Below are 11,993 nucleotides of genomic sequence, written 5' to 3' on the forward strand. Positions count from 1 at the left end.
ACAAATGCTTCAGCACTGTCATACAGTTTGAAGGCATATCGACATCATTAACAAGCAGTTCAAAGTGATCTTTGCACCATGTGCCTAATCCCTGTGACATAGGAGATGATATCTAACTGTCCCTTTTGGCTTTCAATACTGTGAAACTGTATGTTGAATGTTCTTAAGAGTACTCTTGCAATCACATATAAACATAAACAATGCTCATTTCTTCTCATTTCCCACAGGGAAAATGAAACTCCTTCAGTCTTAGCTGCTCAAAATATAAAAGGATGTATATCCGCTGGGGGAAGAGAGGAAGAAATTAGGTAAACTGAGGCACACAGTTTTCATTTTAAAAACACATAAATTTCCTATTTTCTCCACAGCTCTGATCAGTGTATCAGAATAAAATCCCACTATTACTCCCTGGAATTGAACAAGAGTCCTTGGAAACAAAATTCTGCTTATATAAACCATTACTGCATGTCAGGATCACTTCAGACTATTATTTGGATATAACCCAGAAGTGTCGCAGTAATTCAGTCCCAATGCTCACATGAGAATCTTTTGGAAGGGGTTTTGTACTGCAGAGCACTGCCTTCAAGCAGACTGAAAATACTGAATAGTAGCCATTCTTTTTTTTCCTTTTGAGCATTTCTTTTCCTTTTTTAAATTCCCTATGAAATTAAGAAAAAAAAAAAATCAGTGCAACCTTCTCTAGGAAAAACAAGGTTGCTTTTTCTTATAAACGGAATTTTACTGTGACTAGAATTGCATCCAATTTTCTCTTTTCAATGCTTTGAAGGAGTTTGAAAGGTTTATTCTGCTTCACTATAAACAGCGCTCTGCAATATTCCCCATATAACTTGGTGCATAAACCATGAACCAAAAGAGATTATGAAGAGTTAATTTATTTTTACTAGGCTTAGTCTATGCAGCAGGGGAGGTCGTTTTACTCATATGAGGTAATAAAGTTATAGCATTATTTTTCCTTTCTGATTCTTTACATGCATTCTCCCAGAATAGAAGATACTCAGGGTATTTTTAAGGGTCTGTGTATATTGTTGATAATTTTATTCATTACACATTTTGGAAGAATGAGCTTCCAGTAGTACATATGTCATTATACCTACACATGCATGCCCATGGTGTGATACAAATAAATTTGATTTAGAAATACGGGCTTTTTTTTTTAAGCCTGGAAACATTAGCTTCCTCTAAAATTGTTACGCTGTTTTCCATCTTACTGGTTGAATACTGTGGGATGAGTTTCTATTTGAGGTTTAGTTGATGACTTATAGGGCCTGATTCTTTATAAATTTAGCCCAGGCTACCCCTGGTAGCTTTAATCTGCTCCAGAGAGGCCAGTGGAATTGCACTGGTATGAAGGTGGGATAAGAGACAGGAATCACGTATGAATGTATAATTGCAAGCAGTGAGTGATCTGCACTGGGATGGTACTTTGCCATATTATGGCCAGATCCAAACCCATCTGTAGCCCAGAGCAAGTGCACCATAGCTCTGGATTACACCTAGGGACCTCGTATTTAGGGGCTTCCCCCTCCAAGGCTGTAGCTATCAGTTGCTAGTGTCTTATATACTGCACTGCCAGCATCTGGGCTAAAAAAGCCCAGTGGGGTGGTCCCCACTCCGAAAATCTTGCTCTCTGAACCGTAGTGTAACAGTGCCCTGTGACATGCACTTGGGAACATCTTGGCGCCTGAGGGGCCCTGAAGAGCACCAGTGGTTCTCTTCCTCCCCCAGATATGGGATTCGTATCGCACTGAAGCCATTAATCCTAGCTTAGTCAGCTGTAAAAAAAAGACATACGCTCTTGTGCGGCTTTTCTTTTACTGAGTTAGGACTTCTTCCCTTGTAAATGAACTTATGAGATACCAGAACTATCATGCTGTCCCTGGTGATGTACAATGCCTGTTTGCACAGTGGTATTGTACTATTACTATTCATTTTGATAGTGTGTTTCCTTCCTCTCCCTGCAGTTGGTTCATCTGAATTGTCGCCAAGATGGTTGCCTTGGAAACTAATTAAGGAAAGCCTTTGGTTAGAAGCAGAGTTTCAAGCATTAAACTATTTGAGAGACAGATGCAGAAATTAAGGTAATGTCTACTAAGATGAAAGGGTTCATCCTTTATATGGAGAAGAAAGAACCACATTAAATGCTAGGACTGTCACAAAGCAACACTGATTTTTAAAACCTGTAAGAGATGTGCGAGTGAGGGATTTTAAAATCAGCCAGGGGCTTAGAAGAGTTGACAAAGATTCCCAGAGCTATTAGGGATGGGGAGATGGACAAATACAGTGGGACAAAAAACTCAGGAGATCACATGTTGAGGAAATTCTAGCCAGCTCTCCCTTTCCCTCAAATACTCTGTATCTTTAAAAGACTTCTTGTGAATGTTGTTTTTGAAAAATACCAGTCCAGCTAACGAAAGACCAAATCCTCTCCCCACAGTCCAGGTATGGCATGAGAAGCATCAGTGTGTGTATTTGCTTCCAAAGTACATTAAATGCAGGAGTGAGAGGCTATTGCAAATGGCCCTCAGGCTCAACTTTTCTACTGAGACTGTCAACAAGGGTAACAATTAGTGCCAGCTGCAGAAGCAGCTCATACGATGTGGACACAGGCTAAATAATGAGTGGGACCCTGAGAGGGCTTTCTAAGGGCAAATACACACGCACAAATTTTGTGCACTGAAAAGCTGCAAAGAAAAGCAAACTGTGCGGCAAATTGTGCTTTTCCAGCTACCTATTAACTGAAGTTCAAAGCAAATACAATCTCTCTATGAGCGCAATCGCATCAATTTAAATATTGTGTCCATGACAGTGTTCAAGATAATGGTTGACTCTACACTCGCAGCAGCGTAACTGAGATTTTGGTTCTCTGTACATTTAATGGCAATGCAGAGGTTGCCATATAAATATGCCTGTAACTGCAGAAAAGCATACTACAAATGTTGTGGTAAAAATATGCAAAGTATCAAAAGCAGATGCATGTGTGTGCATTGGTGTGTGCGTTTATATCCCATGAATTATCATAAAACATAAAATGAGTAATTGCTACTATCACAGAAAAATAAAAACTCTAATGGTAACTTCAGGTTCATATGCCTCTGGCGTAAGAAACCAGGGTTGCTTGGCAGCGGTCTTCTACATACAGCAGCTTGCACATTTATGGTGAGACATTTTGTATTAATTATTATTATTACTGATCAGATACATTTAAAACTGTGCTTTAATGTTTTTTGAACACTTTTAAGCTTTGTGTGCCATTACCTCAGTCATTCTGCAGGATGACTAATACTCTGTTAAATTCCTGTCATTTGGAACCTGTCTTGCTTTATGAAGTCTGGATGACGACTTTACATTACTATTTACAAGCTAGAAATTCTCTCCCCAGGTACGTGTGAAATGTGCTATATGTGGGGCAGATTAACCCAAGATGTTACTTCTCTCTGCTTTAGCAATCCATCTCTGGCCCTTTATTAGTTGTACAGCTGATAGGAGCAGGCCCTTTAACGCAGATAGAGCTGTTGCTTTTGACATATGCCCATCTTTTACTTACCTTCCACTTGCTACGGTCCTGAGGGTGACTGACCTAAGTAATTCCCCTTTCCTTCCCTCACGCCCATAAGACCTGTGTGCTGCTGAAACTCTCTGGATGTGAAGGGAAAGAAGTGACCTTTCATTCTGTTTTAGATCCTGGTTTCAACAATACTCACGGGGACCTAATGAAGAAATATCCTAAATTTTAAGTTTCTAGTTCACTGGAAATGTAAAAATGAACTGGACCAGTTTCTGAGTGATGCTACACAACACTGTACTATCAGATGCTCTCTCGGAGCCTCAGTTGAACCCCCTCCTCTGCTCCACACAGAGGATAAAATCGGGCTGTGACACGGCCGTGGCACCGAGCCCTGGAGAACGTGGCAGGGGCACACTGCTCTGGAGGCTGAGCTCCCCGCAGCGCAGTACCTTCAGAGGACACGGCGTCACTGGGCTTCATAAGCAAAGCAGAAGCTGAAGCTACCCATAGCTCTGCTCCTCCTTCAAGTGTCCCACTGTGTTTATAGGCAGTTATTATATTTTTAATTGCTACAGAGAACACAGGCAAACCCAAACCAGACTATGTTTATAACATAACACATAAACCAGGAAGCTTACATGAAACACCAGACTATCTGTTTATAACGTAACACATAAACCAGGAAGCTTACATGAAAGCGGTGCTGATTTTTCCCTTACGTTTTTCCTTATTGTCGTTGGTTTTAATGACTATTGGTCAACTGAATACTGCAGTTTTGTATTTATTCTTATGACACCCCAAATGTGAAAGCTGTTGTGCAGTGAGCACACTCCTCTGAGATCTGAACAGCTCTGCAGAGGGATGCAGCTGTGGCAGTACGGAAAACCTGCAGACCATCTCCCTAATCTCAAAATTTCAGACTCAAAGGTCAAGACATAGTCAGTGCTTGCACTGGACAGTTCAGTCAATCAGATTACCCTTCTTAATCCTACGGACACTTTACTTCCAGTCGTCTTTGACAATTTGACTGTCATTGTAAAATTTTGGGGACTGCATTCTCTACTGTAATATTGTTTCTGCTTTGTGAAATGCCTCCACTCAATACAGACATTGCCTTGGAGCCTAACCTTTATGACTATGTTTGGAGATTTGATAAAAGCATGCAGTCTCTGGAATAAACAGGTCTTTTGTAAAGTTTCACCATTTTGATCCTGAATGGAGTTTCTTCCTCCTTATTTTCCCTCAGGAGATTTTCTTCTAAATGGACATAAAGCCACTCTAGTCTGAAATACAGCTTGTTATCTTGGGAATAAGAAAAACGTATTTCTTAACTCAAAAACATGTCTCTAAATACACGGTTGAACAGGCTAAAGCTTACTGTTAGTTCTCAGAAGAAAATGTTCTTCTGTTTATGAGACCAAAATCTTATATCTATCTGTGAAGGAATACTGGAATATTTTAGCATCAAGTGACAAGAAGTGTGGGGAGCTTATGAATTTTGCATGACATAAGTGTTGCTATCTGTATGCTTGAGAGGCCACTAGATGATTAAATTGGATATAGTTTTGTTGTGCAAGGAGGGATAAGGATCCACATGCTCAATGGTTATAGAACTATAGGGCAAGTGAACAAACAGATGGTAACTTACAGAATGACTATTAATCTCTCTGCTTCCCCTTACTCTGCAGCTGAAGAGACAGGGCCAGAGGTGATTTGGTTAGGGTATCCACCTCTAGGACACAATATGGGGCCCATCACAAGATTCTGTGGAAGGAGAATGAAACCAGATGCGCTGCAGAGTGAAACCTGGCACAAAACAGGTTACCCAGGCAGAGCAGGAGCTGAGGTGTCCTCTTTCCCCTACCTTACATTTACATACCAGGGGGAGACAGCTGGGAGAGATCCTTTCCTGGGTACCAGCCAGCGCTGAGAAAAGAAATACTTCGTATGACAGGTTTCAGAACTTGGAAACATAGGGACATACAGATGTGCCAGATGTTAAAGGCATATGGAATACTCAAGGTCACTGACTTACAGGTCTGTATGTGGCTGGAGGAAGGTACAGAATATTTCAGCAGTACCTTAAGTCCTGAAGAAAATCCTCAGATGCACAATTGTCTTTAGATAAGCCTACACTTTTGGAAGAGAGGTATACCCTGGTTTGAACTGGTTGAAAAAAGCATCAAAGGAAAAGAACTGCACACACTGACCAGCCTGATACAGGAGAAGAGGTCACTCCTATTTAATCCAAGCACTAACACAAAGCCGTGATACGCGGTTTCTGGAGCAGAGAACTGACAAGTTTGCCGAATGGCCTGGCCAAGAGCCCAAAGTCTGATAACAAACTCAGCACGTGTGTAGACTGTTTAGTGGTTTACAGTCTGTTTATTTCTGGTATGACTTTTGTTCTTGAATAAGTCCTATTTACGCTTCTGAAATCCAGGGTCACTGGCAAATGCTGCTGTTGTCCCTGAGAAAATGAAATGGCAGGTGCCACGCATCCCCCCAGTGACCACAGTAAAGCCCCTCTCTGGAGGGAGGCATCACTCCCAGAAGGTGATGGAAGGGTTGACCTTTGAAGATGTGCTCCTGAGGAGGCCAAAAAAGGGAGAGGGATGGAAAGGCAGCTGGGCTGAGGAAGCCTATGCCAACCCTCTGCGGGACAGAGTTTGTCCAACAGTACTCTGCCATAACAGGTAGAGTCTTGGCTTCCCTTTGCTCTCACTGGGAAAAAGCTCTTCAAAGCCACCTGCAGTTGTGCAGTCAGCATGCTGATAACATGCTCAGATGTTACTGCCTCTTAGCTGAGCAGACTTTCTAGACTCCACACAAAGCACCGATTTGACTTTCTAAACTGCAATAAAACGCTAGATTTGAAATACGCAAATCCAGAGTTATCTTTCCCCTCAACGGTATGCTATCAGCAAACACAGCTGGCTAAAAAGAAGACAACTCACCACTCCCTTGAGCAAACTGGCTGGATGGATTTAAGTACCACACATATTTGTGAGATTTTTTAAAGTACTTTATGAGAAGATAACAAGGTAAGCAGAGGAGATGGAAGGAAAAGCCTAAAACCAATAATTGTTCAGCTGTCAACCTGGGGTCCACCATTACTGATTCTCGCTGCAGAAACTTAAGTCATTGCTTTTCCGCATCAGATTAAAAAAAAAACTCTGGAAATTGTTGCCAGAATATATTTTTAGCATCAGAGGCACCAACCTGGGATCTGCTTGGGCAATTCTTTGTCAAGTGAATGGTCCCAGTAAAATAAATGGGACAATACTCATAAAAAAGTGCTGCATAACTAGAATCCTCTTGTTAGACTGCTAAAAAGACACGATTAGTACTAGAGTATTTATCTCAGAAGGTATGTTTAGTTTGCTTTACTATCTAGCTTGGTTTCCTAAACAAAACATTCTAAATTCATTTTTGATACTGCACATTCAAACAATTTTGCTTATGAGTATCTTCAATGAAATGAAGTAGAAATAGTCATATTACATCAATAGGGCAACATATATGACATAGTATTTATGTGTGAAAATGTCTGTAGGATTTGGTTGCAAAACAATGGACTGATAGTGTTCAACTGATTGGCTAAAACTGGTTGATACAGTCCTAAAATCCAACTGCAAGTAAATTTTAAGATCTTTTAGAAATATTTGAGATAATTTAGGATAAAGATTTCATGGAAATGTCACAATTTTCTGTAAATAAAGTCCAAAAGATGGACAGCGGGCATAGTACAGAAAAAAAGTCATTTAACAGTACAGAGATGGCTATATACAATACAATAATGACAACAGAAATGCCTAATTATGCAAAAGTGTGAGTACTGTACAGTGTACTGTACAGTTTGGGAAAACCTGGAGGCCCCAATAGCAAATCTTTAGTTACACAGATGCTAATCACATTGATAGAAAGCTGAGTCAAACATTTAATAAAATTACAACTTCACTAGGTTTGAATTAGGATGCTTGCAGAAGGAAAGAGTTCGCCAGTTTTTTGCTATATAGTTTGCTTGGTATATAGCTTTCATTTTAGGCACTGGAATGGCTTGATTATTTTTTTCTCTCACTTGCACAATATAAGGAAAAGAGAGAACAAAATGTAAATGGAGTTAGAAAGATCAAACAAAAGGCCTGTTCCCCAGCTGAGAGTGGGCCCAAAGAGCTATTTAAGCTTCGCTCAGGAGTGCTCTTCTGCATTGTTTTCAGAAGAGTGGGCTGTGGGTATGGTGTTTTGCATCTTTTGCAAGAACATGAGCAAATGAAAGGAAAAAAAAAAAAAGAGATGTTTCTTACACTTTGCTGTATGAATTTCCCTAAAGAGAGCATTCACCATATTGACTAAAAATACAGTGTAAAATGCAATGCTATGTATTAGTATCACAACCACTCTGTAGCTGTCAGAGTTACAGACCAGCATCAGCTTGTGCTACGTTCTCTTGAGCACCTCTTTTCTTCCTGTTGCCCTCTGTAACCAGCAGCGATGGGACCTGGCCGTGACTATGATTCAGACCCACGGACCGGCCCTCAGTGATACACCTCAAGACTTGACGGGAACTGAGTATTTTGAGAAGGAACTCAGTGAATATGGCTTTTGCATTTCCCAGGGTTTATGGCAGTAAGGTCACTTTGCTACTAGTTTACAATACAACATTTCTAAGAGATACGCTAACGCTTCATGAAATTTAAATGTTACTTTTGATCTATTCCATACTATAAACCCACAATTAAATTTATGAAGCGGCAATAATCAGAGGGTTTTTCAGTCTTAATGTAAGTGAATTCCCACATGCCTATGAGTAAACAAGCAGCATGGATTTGGTTCCATACCAACACCAGCTTTGCTGTGAGCCCAGGCAGCAGGGAACTGTCCTGCTTCTGTCCTTGCGATATGTATCTGTTACTACACCTCTTCAAGCACATTACCAGCACAGCCAGTGGCACAGGCATTCTTGGCAGCACCCTGGGATGGCCAGAGGGTATGGCCATTCCTCTGGGGCAAAGCAAACACTAGGAAGGCCACGCAATAGCAAAGCAGTCACCTAAAAGTGCACCTTACCCAATAAAGGTGTTTAGACTCTATCACCCACAATTTAAGCCTGTCAACAGCACCGGCTGTGCAGAGGGAAGGGCTTTATGTACCAAAAAGTGCGAATGAACCTCTTGGACCAGCAGCTGAATTTTTCATTAGCAATATTTCCATTTGGGCATTCTTTAAGATGATTCAAGACTACTTCACTGGCTTTTTACTTCTTGTTTCATGTTCCACTTAATAAACTGCACCTGTCTTGCAATCCCTACAAGTAGCCCTGATGCCAGTAATGTTACTCTGGCAGCTGAGGTTTTAGGTTCTTAACCTAGTTAAAAATAATTCATTACCAACATTTGGGAAAAAAAACCACAGAGACATTTCCTGGTAGGTTACATGTAAGTAGTACCACCAACTATGAGCATCACTGAGACACTTCAATTTTTACTAGGTAACTGGCCAGTTGTTGGGACTCACATCTCAATGGTTATTTAATTAATTTCTAGAAATAGACAGTTCTGGAAACATTAATGTCTGTCACAGAGAGATCACAACTTCTGAAAAGCATATACCTGTTCCAAAATGGTGTTGATTCTGTCTACTTCACAGTCAATTAAATATCTTTTTTCTTGCCGCCTGTCCATCTCCTCTATAATTCTTCTGAACTCTTGAACATCCTTTATGCTTCCTACAGATCTGGCTGTCACTTGCCAGTTGTTCTGTACTGCTGCTTCCATAATTGCCTGAAGAATGGAAAATCCTGTAGGGGGAAGAGACAATGCAACCATTTAAAAACAGAACAAAAGTAAAAACTATTTTGAATGTTTGACAAAGGGTTCACAAAAACTTGCATCATCTAAAGGGACACAGACGAGCTAACAGCCTGCAAGTGCTTCATTATCTGAGAAAGCAACAGTGCAGGGACCAGTTTCTTCTTTCAGCTATGCCACTGCCAAAGTCACTGACTTCAGCAGAATTGCGTGGCGATATATTACCGTGAGGCGTATCAGAATCTGTCCAATATATCATATTATGATCCTCTCAGGGATGTTTATGGTCGTGCTGGGGTCCATGCCAGCTGAGAATAGGAGCCTGCAGCCCTTACTTGGGCAAAAGTCCATCAGCTTGAAGAGCTGGACAGAAGGGGAAATTTGCCTGTGCAGACTGCAGCAATGGGTCATTAACTGGCAAAGATCCAAGCACTGCACAAGAATGCCAATTAAGTCATTGTACTGGTTATTGGAGCCATGAACCACAGGAGAATATTTTACTGATATCACTTTGATTATGTTTTTAAAAAAATGTTTTTAAATATGGAGTCTAGCAGCATTAACCACACTTTCAATGCTTTCATTAAGGTAATACCAACTCATTTAGCAGCCTCAACAGAGGAGAGAAGCAGCACAGAATGACCAAAGACGGCACAGTGGGAAATTATACAAGCAAACAGCATTTCATTTCTTGTGAACAGCCGTGCCTTGGCAGCAGACAGAACTCAAGTCAAGTCCCTAAGTGAAAGGTGGTGGAACTGGGAACGGTAATCTCCTTCAAGTCAGGCTATGTAGAAGTCATCAGACATTGATTTGCACCCCTTTATTATAGCATGTAGCTGGGAATTTGGTGAATTACCTGTTTTGATTCAGGAAATTAAAATTTTTGCATAGTTCTAATTGTTTCAAATCTGGGCAGATGCCAAACAAAGACACAGGTCATCTACTTCAAGCACACACAGTGGTTTCCAGTGGAGTTTCTTTGTACAGAAGCATCCATGTGAGCTGTGTTTCTGTCCAGATAATTTATTTGCAAAACTTTCAGTCCAATCATTTAGTCATACTGTGGATTTCCACAGCCAGATTTGAGAAGCTCAGAGTGTCTTCACACACACAAACACATAAGCATACAGGATCAACAATCAATCAGTTGTGCTCTGTGATAACCAGTCCCCTACGCTTCTGAAACTGAAAGGAGTTTGAGCTACAGAGGAGCAATATGTTCACTGCTGCGAATTACACCAATAAGATACCATTGTAGAGGTATACCGATAACAAAGAACTTATGCTGCAGTCTGATCTTCCATAGCCTGCTGTAAATCTGTAGTGGCTGGCTGAAGCCAGAGGAGCTGCATCATTACCTCATTACAGACACAAACAAGGCAAGAGTGTGATTTTCTAGACTGCAGTCAGATTATTATAATTTACCACGTGACTTCCTTAAGTCTCACTCAAATGCCTTCACTTTCCCTGTGCAGCCTCCTTGATTCTTAATGCTTTTCTTTGTATGAATGCACTTTACTATCCCATGAAAGATGGTGACAATTAATATGTACGCTGGTTGGGAATTCTTTCTGGCATCTTCTCTCCCCTGAGACTATTGAAAGGGAGGCATTTACATATGTATAGTACAATGAACTCAGTCTTCCTCAACATCATATTTTATAAAAATGGCTGTGATGTCTGTGACACCATTGTGATTCCATTACATGTAGGAGGAAGATCTAAGCCTAAGATATTTGGTTGGCTGCAAAGGAGGAATTTTGATGTCGGAACATAAATACCACTATCGGGGATTTATAAATGCTTTGTGTACAAAGATGTGCTTTTAAAAAAATATGATTCCACTAAGTAATGAATATTTATAACTTTGTTTCATCATTCATATAATGTCTAAGTATGAACCTTGAGCTTGCTGTAAACAACAGAAAACAGTCCATAAGTCCATTTTTTTCACTCCAAATTGAACAACATGGTTCAACATACCATAAAAAAAGGACACTAAAAAATCTGTAGCTCTATTTTTTGCTAAGAACATACAAAACTTACGAATTGTCTCAAGGAAAGAAGTGAAAATGAACATGCTGGAGAGCAGATACCATTGGTTGACTGCCATGTACCCAGTTTCAGTTAACACTGTTTGAGTCAGAGCTCACTTTGTCAAACGTTGAATATCTCAGAAGAAAGTTGGGAAATTTTCCTAATTTTGTGCAATTGCATGTTTGGTGGGTGTGAGTGTGTGTGGGTTTGCATGCATGTGTATTAGTTAGTGGTTACCACTTCAAGAAAGAGAAGAGGTTACTCAGCAGCCTTTCTCCTATGCATGAAAATACAATTACAGTAATCTTAGTGTGAAAAAGTTCCAGAGCTTCATCATTTCTGTGTTCTCTACCTCCTGTTTCTCCTCGTCACACCAAGTATTTACAGTCACAGTCCCCTTTACCCTTGTCAGTTCTTGAAATCCTCCCTATGGTCACCGTCTGTGCTGTGCCAGCTCACCTCTCTTGGGCCCTCTCCCTCTCCCGTCCTTGCTTTGAGAAGTACCATTTGCCCTTCCTGTGACGGCTCGTTAGGCCAGTCCTCTGACGACCTTCACAAAGCCCATTCCTCTTGCTTTACAAAAGCATGGTTCAAACCTCCTGCTTTCAGGAAGGCAG

General features: G+C 40.7%; 1 protein-coding gene across 1 annotated transcript in view; it reads right to left on the minus strand.

Moving 5' to 3' along the window:
• The window catches only part of GRIA3 (glutamate receptor, ionotropic, AMPA 3), a 48,593-nt gene extending 39,269 nt beyond the window's left edge, over positions 1-9,324 (minus strand). The window contains exon 1 of the mRNA XM_009579715.1: positions 9,139-9,324. Within this exon, the coding sequence (XP_009578010.1) occupies positions 9,139-9,303 (165 nt within the window). The 5' untranslated portion in view covers positions 9,304-9,324. The remainder of the gene's footprint in view (positions 1-9,138) is intronic.
• Positions 9,325-11,993: the final 2,669 nt, after the last annotated feature.

The sequence above is a fragment of the Fulmarus glacialis genome, unplaced genomic scaffold (genome assembly GCF_000690835.1).
Source record: "Fulmarus glacialis isolate BGI_N327 unplaced genomic scaffold, ASM69083v1 scaffold12946, whole genome shotgun sequence".
Classification (NCBI taxonomy): Eukaryota; Metazoa; Chordata; class Aves; order Procellariiformes; family Procellariidae; genus Fulmarus; species Fulmarus glacialis.